Below are 27,768 nucleotides of genomic sequence, written 5' to 3'. Positions count from 1 at the left end.
TAATTTCTTGATAGGGTAGTTCAGTGCATGACATAAACTTCAACACACATGCAAGACAGACTTTAGATGTTTTCTAACCTCTGGCCCTGTCCTCTTCTCCGCTGCCATCCCACCCCTCAAAAAAGACAAGCTACTGTGAGTAGTTTCATTGTTAATTTTTCTGTAGACTTTTTCTCAACATAATACAAACCACTTCCATACATATATTTTCCCCTCATTTTTACAAAAATGCTAGAATACCATATACATTGTTCTGTACCTTGCTGTTGAAGTGAGTATGTTTTAAAATTCAAATTGAATTTGATCTTTCACATGTCTGAATGGGCTACCAGAGACAATATAATAAGCACACAGTTGTGTATCAAATCTTCTGTAAATGACTTGATTGGTTGCTGAGTCATCATTATCCCGAAACTGTAATTGAAATTTCAAACAGACTGTGACATTTAGACAAACGTGCAAATTAATTTGCAGTGGAATAGTTGTATAACAAGATACCAAACCTACAATTTGAAGTAATGTGTAACGTTTTTGAGTACATTGTCCTTCAAATAAACTTTTTATTCCTTAACAGTTGCCCATGTTTACTTGTCATCTTCTTCCTTTTTCTATGTATGTATTGCCCATATTTGTACTTCTTTGGTTTTTGACAGGTTTTTTCCTTTGTTTTTCCTTATTTTGGAAGTAATCGTTTGAATTATAGTTATATTAAATTACATTGAAATTTTAGCATAAGATATTATCAGAGAAGCTACTTGGGGTCATCTAAGGCTAAATTTTAAATCTCTAAAATACTCTACAATTGAATTATTCTAAATAGGGGGTGTTTGCCCTTTGCACTGACCAATAGAGCAGACATGAGACCCCTTCTCTTGTTTATAGTAGCTCATATATTAGTGTATTCTTGAAGAGTTTAGTTCGAGACTTAGCATCTCTTTCCCTGGGCTTCCACAAGGTTGCTTTTAATTTTGTCTTTTATATTTTCAAAGCCCGCTCCTTGTAACTCTTTTCTAGCTTTTCAGATAATAAATGTGAATCACTTATAAAAGTAAATTTTCTCATTAAACATTCTCTTTTGTTGGCTATTTCACAGTAGCAATTTTGTGTTAGATAATTAATACAAAAAGTAAAGAAAGGAATGGTTGACTTAAAATTACTCGTTTTTTTAAGACTGAGTGTTCCCCTACCTTCTCCAGAAGGCCTGGCAAATAGAACTAAACAAGTTCTTACAATAGTTTCTGAAAGGCTGTGTAAGCCGAATTTCTTCCCACCTACTTGTGTATATTTTAGTATTGAACAAGTGGTTTTAATGAGTGGTGGAGTCTTCCTTCCCTCTAAGGCTAATGAGTTCCCAGTGCACTTAGAATAGTGTCCGTTGTTGAACTTCCTTGTTTCTTTATGTTTTGTTTTTAATGTATTCAAATCTTATTTGCCCATGATTTCTCCGTGGTGCCCTGAGGTCTGTTTTGTATATGTAGGGGACGTTGGGTCTTGAACTAGATCAAAAAACAATTGTGTGGCAGTTTCATTGTGAGAGAGAATGATACTTAATCGTGTTCTCAAGCCAGCATAGATCAAACAGTTATTCATTTAGATAGCTTTTAAAAATATTTCCCTTCTTTGTTTTAGAGCAGTCAACTGAACCATGACTGCATGTTTTAGTAGGAAGAACGTATGATCATAAAATTTCTAGATCTGCCACTTTTTCCTACAGGTCATGGGATCCTAGTTTTTTAGGTGTAGGAAGGGAACCAACTTGCTTGCACAACTTAGACTATCTTGGTAAGAGTCATGTGAGATCCTGCCTATGAAAACGTTGTGAGGAGCATTAAGTACTACATTTATGTTTTAGTGAATACATTAAGTCCTATCATTTGTGCTCTTAAGTAGACTCGTCCGTGACTCTAGGGATTTTTTTCCAAAGGACAGTATGATTGCCAGAATATGAAGGCCCGAAAAAAATGTAAAGACAATCAAATGTTTGATTGTTTCTTTTTTTTTTTTTTTTATTTTAAAGATGTGTGGTACAATTCAGGGTGAGGTACATAAGAGGTCATCGTACGGGTAAAGTTGGGCCTCCCCTTGGCCGCCCTCTTCTCCTGGTTTAAGACTGGGTACCCTTTTTGATGTTGTGTGACCCCCTCCCAGTAGTGTCCCACTACTACCAAACTGTTCTCGAACTGATTATATTGTGGTCTTTCCTCTGGAAAACAACCAAGAAGGCTGTACTCTTTCTTCTTGAGAGAAGCTGCACAAGTGTCTGTCAAGAGATTCTAGTCTTGGACTCTTTGGGATTGCTGGAAGAGAGCTTACGGTGTGACCAGATTTTTCCTTTTAAAAGAAAACCTTTTATTTTTTTCTATTGAATTGAACAAATCCTACACAACAAATCCTCTGCCAGCCGCTGCTTTGAGTGCTTTCTCAGCATTGATTACCAGCCCTTGAGGAACAGAGGGCCCTTGCTCCTGTTTGACAGAGGAAGGCACTGCAAGGCACAGAGCAGTTTCAACCTTGTCCAGGGCCACGCCTGGTAATGGCGACTCCCAGGGCTGAGTCCACAAGGCCCGGCTGCACTCTGAGCTCTGTGATGACTCAGGTGGCCAGGCCTCCTTTCTCTGAGGTTCTGCTGGGAGACTGACAGGCAGGTAAGAGAGTGCCAAGTGCCGTGAGGCAGGTGGGGGCTTTCTGGGGCACCTCCCTCCATGGCCTCTTCTCTGTTGCGTTTGTTCCCAGCAGTGAAGTGGAGAGTGAGGTACTTTAGTTTTGAGTTCATGAAATCTACAGCACCAGTTGGCAAAATGAATCATACACACAGAAGATATGGACATCAGATGTTGAAGAACAGTGAGTGACCTGGTAGTTTTCCTGCTTGCTGCCGTCCCCTCCCTGGAGTTGAGAGTTGCTTCATTGCACAAAGTAGCATCAAGAGAAACAAGTTCTGCAGTTATCCATATTTACCTGTCACAAAACCTGCTTTGCAAGACTGACATCAGCTAGAATCCAGTATCTTGTGATAGAAGGAAAAGGCCAGTCTTTTTTGAACTTTTGGGAGTAGCCAAGAAGCAATAAGTCATTGATTTGTTGCTTAGCGATTCTTCTTGCCACCTTACGGCAACTGTATATAAACAGTTATGAGTGGATGTAATGATGGGATGATTCCTAACATGCCAATTTCCATCAAGTGGGTGACTCATTCTGATGCCCTGAAATAAGGTCATACTCAGTTTTACCGTCTCTACCACTCACCGATGAAAAGAGTCATTAAGAGCTAGGAAGTCTACAGCATGATTTTTAAATCCCTTTTTTAGTTAGCAAAAGTAGTTTGTATCCATAACATGTTTTTATTTTTGCAATGGAAATCAGATGAAGGCAAATCATTGTAGCCTGTGTTGTCCATGTGCTGACTAAATTGTGAAGATTTGTGACAGGTATTCCTAATTAGAGACAGCATTGTAATTTGAGAGAGGCCTCCTTCCTGGGTCCTGCCTGATGGGGAAGTGAGAGGCGGCAGAGTGATGACGCTCGGAGAACACTAATGAGGATGAAGATGTAGACCCCAGAGGCTAACCCTCGCCCAACCCCTTGGCGGCTTTTCTCTTTCTTGCCAGCTTTTGCCTGAAACCTTTCACTGATAGCATCTCTCCTAGAAGGCGGCTGCCAGGTACAAGCGGTCAAGGCCTTAGACCTGGAGTTATATTGATGTCACAGATCATTTGGGATACTTTCTTCTAAACTTTGTGTTGCTGTAAAATCCCACACTTATTTAATGTTGATATAGTGAAAATTTCTGTTCTATAAAATTCCCATAACTGATTGGCAATGGAAATGAAATGATAGCTCACAGATTTTTTTTGTGTGAGTTGTAGTCTTACTCTGTCGCCCAGTCTGGGGTGCAGGGGCACACTCACGAGCACCCCCACATCGCCCTGCTGGGCTCCAGTGACACTTCGCCTCAGTTCCCCAAGTAGCCAGAACTACAGGCACACGCTGCCACGCCCAGCTAATTTTTTTGATTGTATTGTAGAGACGAGGTCTCGCCAAGGTGCCTGGGCGAGTCTCGAACCCACAGGCTCAGGCAGTCCACTCACCTTGGCCTTCCAAAGTGCTGGAATTATAGGCTGAGCCACCAAGCCCTGCCCACAGATTTTTTTTGTATGATGGTAGTCTGCATTTATTACATTTTAACTGAAAAATAGGAAGAAGCATGCTTCATGTCGTATCACTACTTGATTGTAGTGGGATAAATAGCTCATTTTCACAGTTCTGTAACATCCTTTTCAAAGTTCAGAGATACACTGGGTTCATAGATACACTGGGCTCTACCAGTCTGTCAGCACTCTCCACTACCCCTTGCTTGGGACTGTCCAGACCACCTGTCATTGCCCATCCTTGAGAGTTCCCCTCGGTGGAACACCATGGCTCCCTCTTCCATGATCTCAGAGTCTGTCTCTGTGACCTCTGATTTCCCTCCTTTCTCCCACAGAGCTCCAAGGCTGGAGGACCAGGCATCCTCCTGCCTGCACCTGATTCTGGGTTCTCCTCGCACTGGTCATTTGGCAAATCTGCCCTCTAGTCCTCCAGGCTTGGGTCTTGCTACAGTTAAAAGAGCTAAAGGAACTTTTTTAAACCCCTTTGTCTCCTGGATAATGTCTCATTTTAAGACCACTTTGAAGTTTTAAGGTTCAAAGCCAGTCGGTGGCCTGTTCCTCCCATCCAGGGCAGGAAGCCTCATGGGTTGGCCTGGGATGTGAAAGGCTACAAGGAACCTGTGATTTGAGAGGAAAGTTAAAACCCATCAGTTTAATCATTATCATGGATCTTCATTATTACATAAACATTCTTCTTAAGCTGCTTCTATAAAAGGACCGTATTTTTAAATATAAATTTGAATTTCCCACTACACTTCTAAGACATTCAAACAGAAAGCAGGTCCTGCAAAGTGATGATGGTAAGTACCACAACTAAACGCTGACACAGATAATTAGAAGAGTGGTCGCTTGACTTCTAATAAGTGTCACGGTCTTAACGCAGAGTAAGCAGACTTTTTGCTAAAATGCAAAAGTGCATTAATAGGTTAACGTTAGACATTGATAGCGCCTCAGTGTCCTTGACTGAGGAAAGTTAAAGCCAGTAGTCAGTGGGTCTTGAAGTTGTACAGTAGCATGACGTAAAAGCAAAACCCAGAGTGGGAGCTGCCCCAGTAACACATTTTACAGACAACGAGTAGCTGATTCAGTTCATGTATTTTAGAAGTAATTTGGGCCCAGAATTATTTTAGTAGGTCTTACATGATTTATCTTTTAAAAACAATTCCAAAGCCGGGCTCGGTGGCTCAGCCTGTCATCCTGCGCCTTTGGGAGGCTGAGGTGAGTGGAATGCCTGAGCCCGCAGGTTCGAGACCTGCCTGGGCGGGCAAGACCTCATCTCTACAATAAATAAATAAATAAATTAGCCAGGCGTGGTAGCGCGCGCCTGTAGTTCCAGCTACTTGTAAGACTGAGGCGGAAGGATCATCGGAGCCTAGCAGGTTGAGGTTGCGGTGGCCGGGAGCGGCCACTGCACTCCAGTCTGGGTGACAGAGTGAGACTCCAACTCAAAAAAAAAAAAAAAATTCCATTTGACCATAGGTGAAAGTATTCATAATTACAGTGCTTATGTCCTTTTCTTTATTCCTTAGTAGAGAAAAAGAATTAGAAGACAGTTTTAACCATTTAACTTTTAAAAATTGAAATAGATGTTCATTTGGATTTGGAAGACCGTCTGGCAAAATTTATGAAGACAGAAGAAGCCATTATATACTCGTATGGATTTGCCACCATAGCCAGTGCTATTCCTGCTTACTCTAAGAGAGGGGATATCGTATTTGTGTAAGTAACTCTCATGGCATTTCTAGTTAAACTTTGTTGGTAACAGTACTGGCTGCCTTTAAGAATTACTTTGTTAGACGTTATCTTCCTAAAATAATACTGATTTTGTCGTCGTTGTTTAAAAAATGCAGATATCTCAGCCAAGTAATTCTATAAAACTGGTGAGACCTTCACGAAAGATACTTAGAAGTGTTAAGTGTTGATCGTTGTTATCTGCCATGATGATGTTACTGATACCCAGACGAGACCAGCCGTCTGTCTTCCCTGTGCAGCTCTGTGGCTGTATGGAAAAGGCTGCCCCTATCTCATTACCCACACATTTCAAGCTCTTGGTCTCTGCTGATCTCGCTTCATAGGTTATCGAGGACAGAGAAGCCGGGACTCGAGAGCTTCTTCAACTGTCCACAAGCAGATCTGCAAGCCTGCATGGTTATGGCCTGGAAGCAGGAGAGGCTAAGAGCAGCAGAGCGTCTGCCAGTGCAGTCTGAGCCCCTCTGTCTTTTCAGTGGACTGTTAAAGGACTCTTTTAGTTTTGGGTCTCAAATTTACTTTTGTTTCCTCTTTTCTTTTTAAGAAATGCAGAGCTGGTTATGTCACATCCCATTTAACACATATAAAAGCTTCCGTTGTTCCTAAAATAAAGACTTTGAGTTCTGGGCCGTGTCTTCAGGCTCCTTAGGTCCTGTTTCCCTAAGGGGATAAGTTGTTTCCTCTGGCCTCAGGGCTTTGCACATGTTAGCCCCTATACCTAGAATACCATTCGTCCTCTCTCCTGCTTAATTTCTGCTCATCCTGCATATACGTTGCCTTTGCAGGAATGCCTTCCCCATCCGCTCAGACCAAGTCAAGAACCCTGCTGCATAGGGAGCAAATCTTACCGCCAGAGAGCATCTGGTGTCCCCATGAATCCGTGCTCACACAAGCACTCACACCACCTGTCACTCTGCTTCTCAGACTCCCTGACGTGTATGCAGGCACAGTCCTCTGCTCGCGGGCTTCACACTTGCTGTGTTCCTCTTTCGTAGCAGTCACAGTGGTTTGTCCTTTTGTTTCTGGGTGGTTGTTTGTCTCTTGCTGAGAGCCCCTTACTTAGGAAAGCATTTGTTGTTTAGGGGTGCTCAGTAAGCACTCATTCAGTAAATGAGTACATGGAAGCTAGAGCCCAGATGAGCGGGGTCCAGGTGACTGCATGCTGGGGCCTGGCCTGCCTTAGCCCTGCAGGGTCCTGTTACCACGCACCGTCGGAGCTCCTGTCTGTGCAGCAGCAGAACCTTCCATCACACTAGAGCAGAACTGATGCTACCTGGGGTTTCAGGGCACACATGACCCGTCCCTTGTCATAGCCCTTCCACAGCCTGGGAGCACTGCAGGAAGTGGCCTGAGCCTGTAGTACTGTGTTCCAATGTGACCGTGAAAACAAATATTTTCATTAATTTTTTTGCACATAGTTATCAAGTAATATAAAAGACTCATCACAAATTTGAGAGCCATTGATTTAAACAGTGTTTTAAGGCTTATAGTAGTAGCTGAGTTACAGACAAGTGCGGTGTCATTCAGTATCACTTTATAACCAATCACCCCACTATAATTGTTTTTTTCTAATTTAAGTCTAGAGAAAGTTTATGGTTACAGGCGGGCTTGTGTGCCTCCCTTGTCTGAAGATAAATACTATATTGTCTTTTAGGTATTACCTGCTAGGAAACCTAGGCTAAATTAACTTCTATGTTATGTCCAGTGTTGTAAAACGTCAGGTCCAAGCTGGGCTCGGTGGCTCAGCCTGTAATCCCATGCCTTTGGGAGGCTGAGGTGAGTAGATTGCCTGAGCCCGCGGGTTCGAGACCTGCCTGGGTGGCGAGACCTCATCTCCACAATAAATCAAAAAAATCAGCCGGGCATGGTAGCGCATGCCTGTAATTCCGGCTACTCGGAAGGCTGAGGAGGAAGGATCACCAGAGCCCTGCAGGTTGAGGCTGTGGTGGCCGGGAGCGGCCGCTGCACTCCAGTCTGGGCGACAGAGTGAGACTCCAACTCAAAAAATAAAAAAAAAATAAAAAAAAATAAAAAGTCAAGTCCAGTGAGTCATTAGATGGCCTAATTATTGTGTTCTACACAATTGTAAATACCATGTTCTGTCTTAAACGTGTCTGAGTGTGTGAGTTCTAGAGGTGAAGATGGTGTTTGGTAAACAGGTTTTGATACATTTGTTAGGCACAGACACCGTCTGATGCTGCCTCTCCTTCCTTCCAGTAAACAGTGATGATGCTTTGCCCATAGTAAGTCTCAGTGCAGTGGTCATTCATGGATTCAAGTCTGTCCTGTCACTCTACCAAGTCTGTGTTATTTCATACACCTTTTTAAAATGAAACTTTTTACATTGAGATAATTACAAAGTCACACCACTTGCGAGAAATAATACAGAGATTTCTGTGTCCTCTTTAAGCCTCCTCCAGTGGTAACCACCTACAAAACTAGCGCGGGTTCCACAACCAGGATATGGACTTTGTTGTGGTCAAAACACAGTGTTTCCATCACACAAGGATCCTTCATGTGGACACACTCAGGATCCTCCCACCTTGCCCACTCCTTAGCCCTGGCAGCCGCTAATGTGTTCTCCGTTTCTGTAACTTTGTCATGTCGAGAATGTTATACAGATGGGTTGTCCCGTAGGTAGCATTTTGAGACTGGCTGCTTTCACTCCGCATGACTCCTTGGTTATCCATCCAAGTTGTTGCTGGTTTCAAGAGTTGGTTCCTTTTGATGACTGAGTATTATTCCGCGGCGTGGATGTGCCACAGCCAGTGGAGCCAGTTACCCTTGAAGGACATCTGGGCTGTTTCGAGTTTGGGGCTGTTCAAGTTGTTACAGGTTTTTGGTGAGCGTAGGTTTTGTTCCTCTGGGTTGTGTGCCACGGAATGCAGTGGCTTGCGGATTGCAGGGGGTTTTTTTGTTTGTGTGTTTTAATAATCGATCAGCATTTTTTATTATGGTTTTGTGGGGGACGGGATTGCAGGGTTTAAGGGCCTGCCAACCGTTCTCCAGAGTGGCTGTCCCCTTTTGCACTCCCGTCAGCGATGAGTGAGTAGTCCAGCTTCTTCGCATCTTTAGGAGCATCTGGTGCTGTCGGTTCTAGGACTCCAGCCAGTCCCGTGGATGTGGAGGGACACCTCGCCGTGGTCTTGACTTACACTCCCCCGAGGCTGGACATCCTTTCAGATGCCTGCTTGCCATCCCTTCGGTGAAATGTCTGTTCCTGTCCCACTCATTTTCTAGCTGCTAGTCCCTTATCAGATATGTCATCTGCAAACACAAATTTTGATATTCACTATGCATTGTTGATGTAGAAAAATAAAGTTGTTTTTGTGTGCTCCTTTTGTCCCACAACATTGCCAAACTCCCTAGTTCTAGGAATTGCTCTTATAGATTTCTTAGGCTTCTTCACGTAGACAATCATGTCATCTGCAAACAGGAAGTTTTCTTTCTTTTTGATCTGTCTACCTCTTCTTTTCTTTTCTTTGATTGCCCTATGGCATTGGCTAGAACTTCCAAAAGTAATAAGAGCAGACATTCTGGCTTTGTTCCTAATCTTATAGAGAAAGCTTTCATCTTTCATTATTAGGTATAATGTTAACTGTAGATTTCTTATAGGAACTCTTTATCACATTCTCTTAACTACCCCCATTCTGTTTTTCTGAGGGTTTTTTTTGGTTTTTTTTTTTGGTTTTTTTTTTTAGTTGGAGTCTCACTCTTGTTGCCTAGGTTAGAGAGCAGTGGCACACTCAACGGCCACTGCAGCCTAGACCTGCTGGGCTTACGCGATCCTCCCACCTCAGCCTTCCAAGTAGCCAGAACTACAGAAGCATGTCACCATGCCCAGCTAGTTTTTGGATTTGTTGTAGAGATGAGGTCTCACCAAGTTGCCCAGGCAGGTCTCGAACCCCCAGGCTCAAGCCATCCTCTTGTCTCGACCTCCCAAACTGCTGGAATTATAGGCTGAGCCACTGCACCCAACCCTTGCTGAGCATTTTTTCTTGAATGGGTATTGAATTTTGTTAAATTTTTTTTCTGTATTGGCTGATATAGTCGTGTATTTTTCTTTTTAAGTCTGTTAGTTTGGCAGATTACATTGATTATTCTCAAATATTGAACCAGCCAGTCATGCATACTTAGAATAAATATCACTTGGTTATGGTATATAATTGTTTTTATTCTCATGTTTTTATTCTCATGTTTGTTGCTCATGTTTTGGTAAGGATTTTTTGTTTGCATTCACGAGGCAGATTGTTCTTTAGTATACTTTTTTGACACCTGGTTTTGGTAGCAGGGTAATACTTCATAGAACCAGTTGGAAGGTGTTCTCTTCTTTTTTTTGGAGCAGATTACTTAGAATTGTTTTTAATTCTTTGGATGGTCTTTCATTGTGTTTGGTAGAATTCTCCAGTGAAACCATCTGGGCCTGGAGATTTATTTTTTGGAAGTATTTTAATTTGCATTCAATTTCCTTGCTGGGCTATTCAAACTATCTTTGTTGTATTGAGTGAGTCAAGTTAGTTTTTCAAGGAATTGCTCTATTTCTTCTGAGTTGTCAAATCTGCATGTATAGTACTGTTTTTATAGTATTCCCTTATTATTTTAGTGTCTGCAGGGTTTGTAGTGATATCCTCTGTTTCATTCCTGGTGTTGGTAATTTGTCTTTTCTCTTTTTTTGTCAGTCTTTGTAGAAGTTTGTCAATGTTAGTGATTTTTTTCTCTCAAAGAATCAGCTCTTTGTTTAATTCCCCCCCCTTGCATTTCTGTGATCAGTTCCATTGATTTCTGCTCTTTATTATTTCCTGCCTTATGCTCCCTTTTGGTTTATCTTGTTCTTTTTCTCAGATTTGAGGTGGGAGCTTTGTTTATTAATTTGAGACTTTTTTCTAAAATGTCAGTTTAGTGCTGTAAATCTCTCTTTCAACACTGTCTTAGTTGTATCCCACAAATTTTGATATGTTTTAATTTGTATTTAGTTATTTCTTATTATTTCTTTATTATTTATTATATCTGCCTTTAGACGTTCTCTTTTTTTTTTCTCATAGAGAAAGGGTCTCACTATGTTGCTCCTGCTGGCCTTGAACTGTAGGACTCAAGGATTCCTCCCACTTTTGCCTCTCAGGTAGCTGGGACTACAGACATGTGCCACTGTGTCCAGCTTAGACTTTCTCTTTGACCTATAGATTATTTAGAAGTGTACTGTTTACTTTCCAGATGTTTGGAGATTCTTAGTTTGTTACTGTTTTGTGACTCATGATGTAGTCCTGTCTTGGAATATGTTCCACGGGTACTTTAAAAGGATGTGTAAAAGGCGAAAGATTTACACGAGCTGAAGAGATTCTGCTGTTGCTTGGCAGGGTGTTCTATAAATGTCAGTTAGATCTTGTTGGTCGATGGTGTTGATGGTGTTTATTCTTTTCTATCTCCGTGCGGACTTTCTATCTAGTTGTTCTATTTATTGTTGACAAGGGGTAGTGAAGTATCCAATTGTGACAGTGAGTTTGTCTGTTTCTTCTTTCAATTTATCAGTTTTTGCTTCTCACTTTATAGCTTTGTTATTTAGTACCTATTTAAGATTACTAAGTTTTCTTAGTGAATTGACCCTTTTAGCATTATATAATGTCTTTCTACGTCCCTGGTCATTTTCTTTGTTCCAAAGTCTGTTTTTTTGGATGGCCTTTCATTGTGTATGTATTGTATGCATTTATGTGTATTTGTGTGTGTGTTATTATTTTATTTCCTACCTATACTAGTATGCTTGAAGTGAGTTTTTTGTAGACAGTATACAGTTGGGTCATATTGTTTAATCCACTCAACCTGTCTTTGAAAGGTGTATTTGGCCATTAACACTTAATGTAATCATTGAGATGTTAGAATTTTAAACTTCCTTTTTGTTTTTTGTTTCTTGTTTTTTCCTCTACTTTTTGTTTCCTTGTTTTCCCTGTCTTTCTGTAGGTTAATTGAGCATGTTTCAGAATTACGGTTTTACTTATTTATAGTGTTTTTGAGTTTTTCTCTTTGTATAGCTTTTTTAGTCATTACTCTAAGTATTACATTCTCTGTTTAACTATTCAAAATAATTTAGAAAACTCCAAAGGGAAAGAAAATCGTAGTGTATTTGCCTACATTTTTACCTACCATGCTTCTTCTTGATAATCTAAGGTTCTTCTTTCATGATTTTTGCCCTATTTAGAGAACTTTCTTTAGGGTAAGTCTATTATTGACAAATTTTCTTCAACTGAGAATGTCCTGATTTTCCCTTCATTACTAAAGGATATTTTTGCTGGTTGTAGGCGTCTTGGTTGACATTTCTTTTCTTTCAGCACTTGAAATATATTGTGCCACTTTGTTCTAGCTTTTATGATGTCTCATGAGAAAAATGCTGTCATTGAAATCATTTTTCTCTATATGTAAGATGTCATATTTCTCTGGCTGTTTTCAAGATTTTTTTCTTCATTGTTAGTTTTCAGCAGTTTGACTATGATGTGTTTTGGCATCTGTTTGCTTGGGTTTACCTGTTTGGGTTTTGCTCAGCTTTTTTGATCTATAGGTTTAAACCACTTGGCAAATTTGGGAAGTTTTTAGCTATTATTTCTTTGAGTACTTTTTAAGCTCCGCCTTCTTTTCCTTCTGGAATTCCAGTGACACAAATGTTAGATTTTATTAGTAGGAGGAGGAGGAAGAGGAAGAGGAGGATTATCCCACAGGTCCTTGGGCTCTGTTAATTTCTTTCTGGTCTGTATTCTTTCTTTTGTGTCAGTGAATAATTTCTGTTGCTGTCTTTTAGTTCATTGATCCTTCCTCTGCCTCCTTTGCGTTCTGCTGCTGAGCCTGTCCACTGAGCTGCTTTCTTTGGTTGTCTTGTCTTTCAGTTCTGATATCTCCAGAGGACTCTTCTTTGTGTCTTCCATTTCTTTCTGAAGCTTTCTATGATTTTGTTTCAAGCGTGTTCATGAATGTTCATTAAAACTTTTTATCATAGCTGCTCTAAAGTTGTTGTTGGATAATCTTCATATATCTGTCATCTCACTATTAGCATTTGTTATTTTCTTTCATTCTGTCTGATTCTTGGTATAAGTGATGTTTGATTGAAACCTAGACATTTTCCTATTACAGTTACAGTCTGTACCTTGTTTAAAGCATCTGTTTTAGTTGGCTTTCTCTGACACTATTCCAGCAGGGGAGGGGGCTGGGGAACTGCTGCCTCATTCCTGCCAGGGAGAGGTACAGTCCAGGTTCCCTGCCCAGCCTCTGTTGACACCTTCAGCAGAGGTTTCTCTCTAGCTGCTGGGTGGCAATGCCAGTCCTGACTTTCTACTATCCAAGCAGAGATGGGGAGAGTCCCCTGTAACTACCAGGTAGTGGATAGAAGTACGGACTTTTCATATATTCTTCACGGTTGCCACAGGGGTTGAGGTGTCTACTTGTCACCAGCTGACAGGGATAAAGTCCTCATCCCTGCTTGGCCTTCTCTGGCATCGCCCTAGGAGGGGTGTGGGGTGCCTTATTGTATCCTCTCTAGGGTCAAAGTCTAGGCTCTTGGCTGGTGTGGGTGGGGCTAGGGCCACAGTTTTTCTGTGTGGTGTTTGGCTGCAGTAAAGTGGTTATCGTTCAAAAGTTTCCTGCCTGGATGGGCTGCCAGTATTACTGCTCATGGGAGAATAGTGGCAGAGTCAGGTGTCAGTCAAATCAAAGATGCCATTGATGATAAGGTACACCAGTATTTTATATATTTCTTAGGAAGAGCAAACTATGTGAATGAACTGAAACGCCATCCGTGGTGAGATGTATGCTGATTTCAGAGAGGTTAAAATATGACAAGAGTGTGCTTCTTGGAATAGATTAAATGTGGTAATTGTGTGAAAAGTTCTTGCAGAGGGAAGAACAAACACTCGTGTATAAATGCTCATCGTGGGCTTTAATGAGATGTACCTAATGAATTCAAAATAGGCTTATTCATGAGACATGAAATTTATGTATGTCTTTTTTTCATGTTAACAATTGGAGATGGTCAACTCATAATTTGTTTTTCTGAGAATGTTGACAAGGTATCTTAAACCCCAATCTGGTGGGTCTTTCTTCCTTGCAGAGATAGAGCGGCCTGCTTTGCTATTCAGAAAGGATTACAGGCATCACGTAGTGACCTTAAGTTATTTAAGCATAATGATATGGCTGACCTGGAGCGACTACTAAAAGAACAAGAGATTGAAGATCAAAAGGTATGATTCTTTTGAAGAAGATTGTGCCATTCTTTTGTGCTTTCTAACCAGCTAAATTATATATGAAATGGTAATTTGTCATGAAAACTTGCCTGTGGGTCACATTTGGATATTAAGCAAGGGCATTCCCACTTATTAAATGTATTTTGTGTTGGAGAGCCAAGTATGATTATGACCGCCTTGTCATACATTATTACATGCCATAATTATATAGAGCAAATTTGGGGGGAGGTAATCCAGGCCGCTGCCTGAGAGAGGGGGAGAGAAACAGCATGCACTTGGTGAGTAGGGGAAATGTATTCTCTCAACTAGGCATAATAGCACCAAAACTCACTAGGGCTTTAATGAGATGCACCTAGTGAATTCAAAATAGGCTTATTCATGTCAGGATAAAGCATGTGTCAACTACATGGAGGAAAGACTAGAAGCAAATCTTAATATACTAATATATGAACAAAGGAAGACCCTTTCTCCCACCCACCTTTATCCTGGAGTTCTGAGCAACTGCTGCCTACAGGAAATGGCAGTCCCTAACATGGTCTCCTCACAACACGCAGCCCCTGTTTTCCGTTTTTCCTTCCCACGAATCTACACAGCCCCCCTGGTAATGGTGGTTTGAAGGTGCTTCCTTAGTGTTCTGATTAGAGCATGGAACAGAGGAAGTGTGTTCAAGGCATCCCTGTTAGATTTCTATTTCATTTTCCCCTGGCAACATGGATGATGAAGTAGCTCTGATCCGTGGTTCTGAGCAGGACGTCACGACTCGTGGGCTGCAGTGGGAAGCTGGTTGCCACAGCCGTCATCTCAGTCGCCACTTCCGGGTGGACTCTGCCATCCCTAGGATAACCACTAAAAAATGCTCCTCGTGTTCCATGATTTCATGTCCATTTGTTTTTCCAAATATTTGCATTATTCATTTAGGATTCTGTCATTTCCGTGCAGGTGTCAGCCTAAGCGCGGCACTTCGTGAATATGTACATGCTTGTGATGAATATGCATGAATTCACCATTTTATGACAGATCTGCTACAGGCCCGTGTTTTATATTTGCACAATTAAGAAAAACCTACAGGGAAAGTCTTAAAATTGAGACTATTCCACTGATTTTCTTTCTACAGTTGTAAAAAGATGTCTCTTATTCTGATTCAGTAATAGAATGCTAGCCACCAGATTGAAGAACACTGTCTTGGAAAGTATGACCAGGGAGCCAGTCTGCTGCGGTTTATTTTGCCAAGTTAGTATTGTATAAGTTTGAAAAACATCATATTCAAGTTTTATGTGTGTCTTTTTTTTACAAGATTTGTAATCCATGGAACTTTTTTTTATGAATAACAAGAAATAAAATTAAGTATCTTGACATTTATTTTTACTTTATAATTTTTCTTTTTATACTAATTAACTTATACTACATTTTCTTACCAAGCGTAGGCTATCTGAATAACTTTACACTCTGGTTTTTAGAATTATTCTGTTTTTCAGTTTCATTTTCACATAAATAATAAATCAGATTGTTAACTTTAAATGTTTTGTCAGTTTCCCAGGTGTTGTGGTTCATGGATGTTTTTCATCCCTTTTCCTATAGCATTCTTCTGTTTCATATTAATTCTTCTATTAAAAAAAAAAAAAAAAAGGATAGGCAGTGGATATAAGCACAGTTCATAGAAGGAATGCTCATAACTTTGAATAAGTGAAAAATAGCCTGGCCTCAACAATAATTAAGGAAATTAAGCTAGAAGGTTTTGACTGTCAAATTAGGGCACATTTTTAATAGTAATAATCAGTGCCAGCACAGGCACTCCTGTAACCCTGGGAAGAGTTGGAGTCATCACCACCTTTCTAGAAAGTAAATGGGCACATGTGTATAAGATTCTAGAATATCCATGCTTTTTGACACATACCTACGGTGTTATCTTTAGAAAATAATCAGAAATGGTGTCAGAGATTGAAGGATATTCATAATATGATATTTAAAAAGCAAAATGAGGGAAATCACCTAAATCTAACATTAGGAAGTAATTAAGTAATTTACAGTTTACCTACAGCATAGAATGTCTCCATTAAAATCATGTTTTAGATAATACTGAATAATGTGGAAATGCTTACAACATAATATTTTTAGAAATCAGATCCTAAAACAATTACAGTAAAATCCTGATTTTTAACAAAGTAATTTATAAATATACGTATATACAAGAAAGACAAAAATTATCACTGCATAGTATGACTAAGTAATTTTTAAAATTCCTTTTTTGTACTTTTCTGTTTCCTGAGATTCCTATACTGAATACTTTTGAATGATAAGAAAAGTACTTGATTTTTGAAAAGGCTGGCAGAGGGAGGATACCCTGTGTGGAAATGACGATGGCCTCTCACTGAGTCCTAGCTCCCCCTGCCTTCAGTCTTGGGTTGACAGAGAGTGAAGATGATTGCACAGCTTCAGTGACGTATACTTTTGTACCTCAACAAACACATTGTTTTTGTGCTACTACTGTGGGTAAATACCCCTTAAAGCACTGCTCTGATACTTTCTAATTCTGATAGTTTCTAGTTTTCCACTGGAGCAGAAGCTTAGATGCAAGAAGACTTTGAGTAGGAAAGCAGTGACAAACTGTGGATCCTAGGATTTTTTTCAGTTCAACACACCTGCAGCATCTACAGATTATGCGAATGAGATTTATTAATGACTTGCCATGAGTAGGGAGCTGTGTGTGTTGTTTGAAGAGGCCTCTCCACCCCACTCACCTGGAAACATCACCAGACAAGGTCACAGTCAAGTCTTACTTGACCCAGTGATAGGTTGGTCCGTGGGGAGTAAGAAAGGAAAAGAGTTACATCTGTGTTTTGGTGGGTGAGTGAGAGCAGTGTTTGTGTTTTAACTTTTTCTTATGGAAAGTTGCCAGCATATAACACAGCAGTGTGGTACCTTCTCCTAACTTTGTTGCCAACATTCTGCCACTCTTGTACCATCTGTCCCACTACCTGCTGCTCACATCATCTTCATGACAGTGATCTTCATGATCATTCTCTTTAGGTAAAGTTTACAGGCATCGAAACATGCAAACCCTAGCCATATGTTCTTGGCCACTGGTTATCGCTGTGTGGTCTGTAGCATTCCCATCTCCCCAGAAAGTTCCCTCAGGCCCCTTTCCAGTCACTCTGGGTCTGGAAGGTTTTGTTTGTGTTTTATTTTCAGAGTGCTGAAATAGTTTGTGTTTGTGAGGTCTCCTATTGATGTTGTGAACTGAAAAGTATGTCTTCAGAGCACCGTTGTTCATCTCAGAATAACTGAGTCTCAAACACTGAGCTCTAAATTTATTCAGACTGTTTTATAATAAGTTTTATAAGGTGAAAGTGCTAGAGAATATGTAATAGATTTGTGTTTGGAGGTAGTGACATGTAAGATGTCTGCTTTTTTCTTTCAAAGAATCCCCGCAAGGCTCGTGTAACTCGACGTTTCATTGTGGTAGAAGGATTGTATATGAATACTGGAACTATTTGTCCTCTTCCAGAGCTGGTAAGCAACCATGTTTAGTCATTATTTTAGCATTTGAACTGCTTGGCAGATGCGCCTTTTGTTTTCGCCCACTTGTAATGTATGATATCTGCATTGCTTTGCATGATAGGCATCAGAAGAGTGTTTTGTTCATACAAGGGAAGTAGAAAGATGTTGAATGCCAGTGCTGACCTTTGAAGAGATATCAAGACTGAGCTTTTAAAAACAAGCTTTATTGAGGCAAAATTGACAAATAATAAGATATACATATTACTTTAAGTGTGCGGTTTGATAGGTTTTGACAGATGTATACACCCGGTTATCATTGCCATCACAGTCAAGTTATAGAACATTCCCATCACTCCAGAAAGTTCCCTCGTGTTTCTTTATAGTTAGTTGCCATCCTAGCCCAGGCAACCATTGATTTGCTTTCAGTTCCTGTAGATTAGTTTTACCTTTTGTAGAATTTCATATAAATGGAAGTATATGTGTATTTTGTAAACACAGGTTTTTTTTGTTTTGGGGGCTGTTTCTTTGAGTTGGAGTCTCACTCTGTTACCCAGGCTGGAGTGCAGTGGCATGCTCACAGCCACCACAGCCTCAACCTGCTGGACTCAAGTGATCCTTCCACCTCAGCCTTCCACATAGCTGGAACCACAGGCATGTGCCACCATGCCTGACTGATATTTTTATTTATTGAAAAGGCGAGATCTCACCATGTTGCTCAGCTGGTCTCGAACCCCTGAGTTCAGGTAATCCTCTTACCTCTGCCTCCCAAAGTCCTGGAATTACAGGCGTGAGCCACTGTGCCCAGCTAAACTCAGGTTTTTAACAACTGCTTACCTGGGTCCCAGTTTCTCCACATCTTTGCCAACGCTTGTTATTTTCTGGGTTTTTTTGAATTATCATTGAGATTTTATCGAGGTGAAATTCACATAACACAGAATTAACCATTTTAAAGTGTACAGGGCAGTGGCATTCAGTACATTGACCACGTTGTGCAACCATCAACTCTAGTCCCCGAACCTTATCATTGTACCAGAAGATGGCTCTGTCCATTAAGCATTCACTCCTCACTATCCCTCCCCCCCAATTCCTGTATTCTATAAATAGAATTTGGGCTATTTCCTATAAATGACACTGTATGCTTTGTGCCTTTTTGTTTCTGGCTTCATTCACTTCGTTTTTAAAGTTCATCTGCATTGTACCAGGTGTCAGTACTTCATTCCTTCTTATATTCCATTGTTTGGATAAAACCATATTTTGTTTATCCGTTCATCTGCTGATGGATATTTAGGTTGTTGCTACCTTTTTGCTATTGTGAATGGTGCTGCTGTGAACGTTTGTTTACAAGAATCTGTTTGAATCCCTGTTTTCAATCTTGTATGTATACACCAAGCGGTATCATCACTGGATCATATGCTAATTCTGTGTTTAACTTAATGAGGAACTGCCATTCTGCTTTTCACAGAAAAATGGCCCGCACCCATTTTACATTCCCAGCAGCTCTGTACTAGGGTTCTAGTTTCTCCACATCTCTGCCAGCACTTGTCATCTTCTGAGGTTTTTGTTTTAGCCATTCTACTGATGGATAGGTGGTATTTCATTGTGGTTTTAGTTTGCATTTCCCAAATGACTGCTAATATTGAGCCTCTTTTCTTTTGCTTATTGGCCATCTGTATACCTTTGGAGAAATATATATTCAAATACTTTGCCCATTTTTAAAATTGAAGAGTTTGTCTTTTTGTTAAATTATGAGAGTTCTTTATATATTCTGGATACTAGGCCCTTATCAGTTACATGATTTGCAAATATTTTCTCCTATTATGTAGGGTTTTGTTTCACTTTTTTGATAATGTCCTTTGACATACAAAGTTTTTAATTTTTATGAAGTCCAATTTATCTCTTTTGTTGTTGCTTGTGCTTTTGTATCATACCCAAAAATCTTTGCCTAATCCAGAATTTTAAAGATTTACTCTTTTGTTTTCTTCTAAGAGCTATAGTTTGGGGTTATACGTTTAGGTCTGGCATTCAAGTTAATTTTTGTATGTGCTGTGATATAGTAGTCTAGTAGTTTATTCCTTTGCATGTGATAATCCAATGGTCCCTGCATCATTTGTTGAAGATACTATTGTTTTTCCATTGGCTAGATTTGACACTCTTATCAAAAGCATTTGGCCATAGATATATAGGTTTATTTCTGGACTGTATTTCATGAGTCAGAGGAAGATCTGAGAGCCCAACAGCTTCTCATGTCATGTATATAAAAATTTGGTGGTACACGGTGGCTTAATTTTAATTCAGTTGTGAAGCTAATTATGCACAAATCTTACATGGGTAAATCAGTTACATATGAGGGAAAAAATACCTATACATAGACATGCATAAATCAGCTTCCTGATGGATTGTCGGGCTGTATTTTTTTTAAATTATGAAATAATTAGAAGAACACATAGATAAATATACACCTAAACCCTTGATGGGAAAGGACTTTGTAAATCTAAAAACAGGGAAAAGCAGACTGAAAAACATAATAAACCTTTCTGCATTCGAAAAGTCTGGGTGTCCACATTAAAACAGAACTACTGAGGAAGAAATATCCACATTTCCCTAGGAGTTTTTGCGTATTGTCAGATTGATATTTCACAACTAGATTATATGTCTGCATCCATAAATGTCTTAATGTTTTCTTTTAAAAATTAATATTATGCTGTCTCTGTTGGTGAGTTAAATCAAACCATTTTAGACCATGCAACATGCAGTCAATTCTTTTTACTCACAGTGGTCGCGTGGCATTAAGTTGTCGTGAACCCTGAAATAGGAAATACTGAACTGTTGCTGCCAGGGCACATTCAACATTAGGTTCCTGCAAGCCTCAGGTCACAGCATTTTCGTCAGCCTTTAATACGAAGCCTGTTTTGTGTGTGTTTCTGTTTGATGATGCCTTATTTAATATATAGTGTTTATTCATCACCATTGAACTTATGGCCAACAGTGTTAAATATGACTCATGCCTGAACAAAGCTCTAACACATGTTTTCTCCATAAGACACATAACAGACTCCTTCTACTTAGGAACCCTGGACAGCATCTCGACCTATACTCAGGGGCCACTTTAAACAGCAGAATCACAGGCACAAAGCACAAAAATGTGAAAAACGCGGCAATAAATAGACCATGAAAAGGACACTTGTTTTCAGTATCAGAACTGAAACAGCCATCCATTCAGCATCAGCTGAGAAAATGCAACCAGGTAGCTCAAATTCTTCACTGCTCTGCATATGCGCATGTCTGTGAATAACTAAAAAATACCCCTGTATTGATTTGGGGGTTACAAATAAATTTTAACAGGTAGGTGAATTGGCAAATTCAGAATTCGTGAATATTGAGAGTCAACTGTACATACTTTTTAATCCTAAGTTTAATTTTTTTTCTTCCTGTTCTGTGTGCTGCTGATCATCTGTTTTAAAGTTGCCTTTTATGTAACACTTAGGTTAAGCTAAAATACAAATACAAAGCAAGAATCTTCCTGGAGGAGAGCCTTTCATTCGGCGTCCTAGGGGAGCATGGCCGCGGAGTCACTGAACACTACGGAATCAGTGTAAGTACTCCCTTTTTTGGAACAGTTCTCTCACATAGGAAGCGTGGCATTCCATTCTGCTAGGCATATTTTTATAGGCACAAAACAATGTTCCTCGTTGATTTGGAGCGTCATGAAACTTTGGTGTTTGTCACCTCACTGAGCCAGGGTGGGTCTGGCCAGCCAGATTAGGGTGCCCCATCTTCCCTTTGAACTTATAAACTCAAAGTGGCTAGTCATGGTTGTGTTCTGTTTATATTAGCATTTGATCCTGGCTTTTCGTGTCTCTTCTCTAGAAATGGTAAATTTTGCCTTATGTTTATTTTTTAAAATAATTAAGAATTTCCTAAGTAGATGGCAATGAAAGGATGTTCTTTCAATATTTGAAACTCTATACTGAACTGGATATAGCAGCTCATGCCTGTAATCCCAGCACTTTGGGAGGCTGAGGCAGGAGGATTGCTTGAGGCCAGGAGTTCAAGACCAGCCTGGGCAACATAGTGAGACCCCATCTCTACAAAAATTTTAAAAATTAACCAGATATGGTGGTATACCTGTAGTCTCAGCTACTTGGGAGGCTGAGGTGGAAGGATTGCTTGAAACCAGGAGTTGCAGGCCAGCCTGGGCAACATGGTGAGACCTTGTCTCTACCAAAAAATTAGCTGGGCGTGGTGACACATGCCAACACATGCCTGTAGTTCCCAGCTACTGGGGAGGCTGAGGAGGATGGATCCCTTCAGCCCAGGAGTGCAAGGCTGTGGTGAGCCATGAGAGTCTGGATGACAGTGTGAGACCCTGACTCAAAAAAAAAGCAAGCCCAAAACTCTGTGGTCTGTATAGTGTGTTTGTGGGAGGTACCTACAGTTTATCCCTTGTTTTTTTATGCAAATAGTGTCAACAACCCGCTGGCATGGGTTCAGCAAAGCCCCTTAAGGTCTCAAATAGTTGGAGTGAGTTTGTCATGTGTCCTCTGCTGAGGCGAATGAACCCAGACTGCCCTCAGTGCTTAGGGGGCCATACTCTTGGAACCTCAGGGCCGAGGGAAGCTGGCCAGTTGCGAGCACCCCACTTTACCAGCTATCATGATGTAGGGTTACAGGAAACTTTTTCTCCAAAACAGGTACATAAAAACTTTGCAACTTGTGTTCCAGAGTTGAGCTATGCAACATCACCTTAGATTATCTGCATCTTGCTACCACACAGTCCTAGAGCAAAAGTGTGGTGCAGAGTCCAGCAGAGAGAGCATCATGTGAAGTTCAGTAGAAGCACACTCTCCAAGGCAGGCAGACGTTCAGCAGTTAAACACACTGAGGGGTTTCAGAGAAATGGAAAAGCATCATTCAAGAAAATGTAGCAGTATACTAGAGCCATCTCTAAGGCATAAACATTTTTTTCAAGGAAAACACACTTTACTGTCCTAGTTTTTAAATGCTTTCAGCAACTATCCCTGAGATAACACTCATGAGGGCCTAACGTAAGAGTGCAGAATTCACTCTCTTGATCCTGATTCAAACAAACACTGTTTTCAGAAATACTTTGTGAGACAGGGACATTTGAATGCTGAATACTTGATGACATTAAAAAACTGAACATCTTAGGTGTGAGAATAGTTTTGTGACTGTGTTTTTGAAAGAGTCCATATCTTTTAAAAATACATTGAAATGCCATGAAATCTAGAATTTGCTACAAAGAAGCAATGAGAGCAGCAGAGGCTGTAGAGGAAGCCAGGCTGTCTGTCCTTAAGGTGATGGTGGTGGAATCTGGGTCATGAGGACTCTTTGGTTTATTCTCTTTACTTTGTATAGACTTGAAACTTTTTTAATAATAAATTATTTTAAAAATTTATTTTTGAGTTGGGGTATCACTGTTGCCCAGACTGGAGTGCAGTGGCATGATCACAGCCCACCACAGCCTCAACATCCTGGGCTCAGGCAGGTCTCCCTCCCAAGTAGCTGGGACTATAGGCATGAACCTGGCTAATCTTTGGATTTCTTGTAGGATTAGATTCTCACTGTGTTGCCCAGGCTAGCCTTGAACTCTTGGCCTCCCAAAGTGCTGGACTTACAGATGTAAGCCACTGCACCCAGCCTAAAATTTTTTTTAAAAGAGCAAGAACACAGAGGTTTGTCTCTTGGATCTATGGAACACTTAGGAAAACAGCAGATGTGGTGGGCGAGCCATTGCTGTGGCTGTCAGTAAGTCATGGTTGGATGCCTGTGTGAATCCAGCGTGGAACTCGGTGCTGGGGCCAGAACACAAGGTGAGGGCCAAGGGCCTCTGAGGACTCGGAAGGATGTGAACTCTCAGGGCGTATGTGGCTGTTGGGACACCCACCCTGTAGGGGATCCAGCTTGGTAAAAAATTTCTCTTGCCATGACATTTGAGTAATTCAGTTTTATTGGTAAAATGCTGAGAGATGGGTTGAATACGAGAATAAAGTGCTCACAACTTTGATCGGTTTGTCTTTATTCATCTCAAGTACATTCCATGGAGAATACTGATTAGACCACTTGTTTAGCAAGGAAATAATTTTATTTTGTACCTCTTCTCTCTTTAATTTATTTGTGTCTTCCACTGTGAGTAAAGTTGTCAATGCATTATGGAATGGCAGAAAAGTATAAAATGAAAGTTTCAGAGCTGGGCCATGAAACTCTGGTTTGTTTAGTAATAGATTTTGTATGGTTTATTCTTCAGTTTTATGTAGGTAGCTTGTTTCAATCCAGTTGTTAACAGACATTTTTAATGTTGAAATGTTGTCTCTAGACTTGAAACTACCTCTTTTTTTCCTTCAAATTGTGGAATAACTATCACTCCTATTTTTCTGGCAGATTGATGACATTGATCTTATCAGTGCCAACATGGAGAATTCACTGGCTTCTATTGGAGGTTTCTGCTGCGGCAGGTCTTTTGTAATTGACCATCAGGTAGGCACTTTTTAAAAATAAAAGGTAAAACTGATTTCATCCGTCACCTCAACATATAACTTCAAAATAAAAAATTTCACTCTTATTTTGTCACACAATTTTTATTTAAAAGGGTTTTTTTAAGCCCTCAAAATATAGTTAGAAATTACCACACTTGGCCAGGCGCAGTGACTTAAGCACTTTAGGAGGCCAAGGTGAGAGGATTGCCTGAGCCCACGGGTTTGAGAACAGCCTGGGCAACTTGGCGAGACCTCATCTCTACAATAAATGGAAAAATTAGCCATGCGTGTTAGCACACACCTGTAGTTCCAGCTACTAGGAAGGCTGAGGCAGAAGCATTGCCTCAACCCAGCAGGTCAAGGCTGCGGTGGCTGTAAGCATGCCACTGCGCTCCAGCCTGGGCGATAGAGTGAGACTCTGACTCAAAAAAAGAAAGAAATTACCACACTTTTTAAAAAGTCTTGTTTTTGTTACATGTATAACGTTTATTTATGGCAGGATCTTACCTCTTCACCACAGGTACTCACTGTTTAGCAGGCAAGGTAGAGAATGGGTGAATAATGTGTTTAACTTGTTTATTTCTTTTTAGAGACTTTCCGGCCAGGGATACTGCTTTTCAGCTTCGTTACCGCCTTTGTTAGCTGCCGCAGCAATTGAGGCCCTCAACATCATGGAAGAGAATCCAGGTATAACCTTTTAAATTCAGGAAATCAAGGAATCTCAGGTTATGTCAATTGGGTTACTGATTTGCTTTTGGGAGGAATTAGGTAGAAGAAATCATTTGCCAGACAAAACTCTGACTCTGAATTACATTGCCTGGCACTACAGGAAGAAGGCCAGTGAAGAAGCCGTGCCTGCCATAGGGACTTAGAGTCAGACCTGCCCTCTTATGCTCAGAGCTAGAGCTAGCTGAGATTTTCTCAGGTGGTGGCTGGATGCTGAGAGGAGGAGCAGCTCTTGGGCAGTTTTGGCCCCGACGCTGCCAGTGGTATAATAAGCCCATTGTTTGGTTTGTAGTTATATGTGAAACTAGCTGAAGGGGACTGCTTTTTGAACATCATAATTCTACAAATATTGTTAGTTTTTCCCTTCAGCCTTTGAATTATCAACTGGTACTGAAGCCAGGCCTGGCTAACCAACAAAGAGAACTACTGAGTGGGCAAAATAAAAAGTCAACTAAGAATTTTAAATTTGGACTTTGGCTATGATTGCCACCATACCAAAGCCTAAAACAGAAAGGGAGAAACAGGCCCTACATGATACAGTATTTCTGAATCTCCATTGTTGATGTTTCTTCAGAAAATCAGAATGTATGTCTGGCACATTCACATGTGTGCTTGTCAGATAGCCTGGCACTCTCACCTCCTGATCTGATACTTTCGTTTTGAATCTTCCTTAAATTAATGGAAAATTTCAAAAGATTGTAAAAATTACTTTACTACAGTTGATTTTTCACCAAATTGGGTAAGATTAAGAAACAAGTGATAGACTTGTACCCCTTGATTCTTAGCCAGACTATCTGTAGAATCTTGATGGAAGCAAAAGCTGTTGTTTTGTCAGAAAGCTTCGTCCCAGGCTTTGCTCAAGTGAGGTTGGAGTGAGAAGTGGCCAGTTAGCGAGTGCCAGAGACCAGAGTCAAAGCATGGGCCCTGAGAGAAGCGCAAGTTCCTGGCTCTCTGTGATTATGCGGGAAGGATTGGCAGCATTTGAATTTGATGAACTTGAACTGGATCTTTAAAAATATTTCTAGGATAGTACTATCAGGTGTTTCACGTAGACTATCAAATGCATGTTTTCCGTTTAGGTATTTTTGCAGTGTTGAAGGAGAAGTGCAGACAAATTCATAAAGCTTTGCAAGGGTAAGTTTTATATGTGTGCAACCAACATAAAGTTTATCTGCATCACACTTAAACAACTAATAAAGAGATTTAAATCTGGCAGGCTTGGGTCCGTTTAACCAAATTACAACTAAAAGCCAAAAATTAGTTCACTCAAATAAGTTTATTTACATAAGACCAGAGCACCATTTGTTATTGCTCTAAAGAATCATGACTTTGTTTTTCTGAACATAAAGAAACTCATTAATAAAACATTATAGCAATAAAGAAGATTCAAGGATAAAAATAAACCACCATCTTTATACCAGAAATAACCAGGGTAAACACTGAAGCCTCTCTCCCCATCTGTACAGATAGAAAAATGTCATTATGTATTATATAATTAGATGGCAGTGGGTGCATCCATCCCGTGTGACTTTTTAGTAAATGACCAGTTTTATTTTAAATTAAGAAAAGTAAAATGGAAGTGAATCCTATATTTCTTTTCCTTTTTTTTTTTTTGTTTTTGTTTTTAACTGTGCAAGGGTCATTCTTTAAGATTCCTCTAAAGTTAGAAAAATTGAGCCTGGTGACATCTTCAGGCACATTTCTGGTCTTAGAGAAATTGATCTCATGTTCTTCGAGGCATGTGTTTCTGCCTTTCCTAAGATGAAGTGTGTTTTTTGATCATGAAAGTCCTGTCTCTGTTACCAGATATGGAAACTAGAGACTTTACTAAAAGAAAAGGACAATTGATAAATGAGTAGATCACAGCTGTTCCAGATAAAGTGTGGGCAGAGACAATTAGAGTTCTGGGTGTGTCTGTATAATAGTAACAGAAGTTCTTGCATGATTTATGGTAGAGACATATATTTGTATTGATTCCAGCTACATTGGTTTGTGAAATATTAATATGCCAGCACAGCCCAGCACTTGGATTTATCAACTGCAGATTTATCAACGCCAACCTCAGATTGCCTTCACTCTGGTGGTAGTAACCTGTTCTTTTTAAGTCCAGTCCTTCACTTTCCCCAGCCCTATCAGACCTTTCCTTCTTTCCAAAATTCCAAATTCTCTGTTATCACTCCACCCATTTTGAGCTAGCAGCCTGACTTTGTGTCGTCTCTTGGGAACTCTCCCATTTTCCTAACAAATCTATGTACCTACATCTACCTATGTATCTGAACCAGTCTTCCCTTCAGTTGTATAGTGCACGAAGTGTTTCCCCAGTTATCACAAGCCATTCTTCTCTGCTAAGGACTGTGTGCCTTTGCTTGTCCTCTCTGTTTTGTCGTTAGGTTCTCCTCTTTCCTGATCGTTCTGTTAGCAGTGTAGTCCACTTTGAATTCCTCCTGCCAGAGCCCCACAGTGCCCGCTAGCAACTACCCCCTTCTTTGCCATATTTGTTTATAACTAGTCCTCTCAAGAGTCGTTCATACTTTCTCCACATCTCCACCCTTCGTTTACGCTGGAAACTAGATCTGGCTTCCGCTCTTGCACTTCCCTGAACCGTTGGATGGAGGGCCTCAGTGTCTGCCTTGTGCCGAGTCTGGTGGTCCATCTCTCTTCAGAGTTTGTCTTACTTCTGTCCTGTAGCTTTCGGCACCGGTGGCCTCTTTCGTTGGACTCTGCTACGCTACGCTTCTGGGTTTCCTTCTACATCTTTGAAAGGCTTCATCGCAGGCTCCTTTGAAGGCTTTTTTCCACCACCCTGCTCTTCAGGGCTTAGTCCTCAGTCCTCTTTTCTTCTCATTACCTTCTTGAAGAATTGCATGTTCCACACCTGGAGCATCCCATTGGTTTCGTGTCACCTACATGTCTACAGCCACAGATTTGCATCTC

General features: G+C 40.5%; 1 protein-coding gene across 1 annotated transcript in view; it reads left to right on the top strand.

Annotated features, from left to right (window-relative positions):
• The window catches only part of SPTLC1 (serine palmitoyltransferase long chain base subunit 1), a 52,651-nt gene that overhangs the window by 14,015 nt on the left and 10,868 nt on the right, over positions 1-27,768 (top strand). The window contains exons 5-12 of the mRNA XM_021711620.1: positions 2,785-2,844; positions 5,735-5,867; positions 13,984-14,113; positions 17,537-17,626; positions 21,099-21,206; positions 24,014-24,109; positions 24,699-24,795; positions 25,887-25,968. Coding sequence (XP_021567295.1) covers positions 2,799-2,844; positions 5,735-5,867; positions 13,984-14,113; positions 17,537-17,626; positions 21,099-21,206; positions 24,014-24,109; positions 24,699-24,795; positions 25,887-25,968 — 782 coding nt within the window. The 5' untranslated portion in view covers positions 2,785-2,798. The remainder of the gene's footprint in view (positions 1-2,784; positions 2,845-5,734; positions 5,868-13,983; positions 14,114-17,536; positions 17,627-21,098; positions 21,207-24,013; positions 24,110-24,698; positions 24,796-25,886; positions 25,969-27,768) is intronic.

This window comes from Carlito syrichta, unplaced genomic scaffold (genome assembly GCF_000164805.1).
Source record: "Carlito syrichta isolate Samal-C Ts95f unplaced genomic scaffold, Tarsius_syrichta-2.0.1 Scaffold302409, whole genome shotgun sequence".
NCBI lineage: Eukaryota > Metazoa > Chordata > Mammalia > Primates > Tarsiidae > Carlito > Carlito syrichta.
The sequence above is the reverse complement of the archived record's forward strand: the minus strand, read 5'-3'. Positions and strand labels throughout refer to the sequence as shown.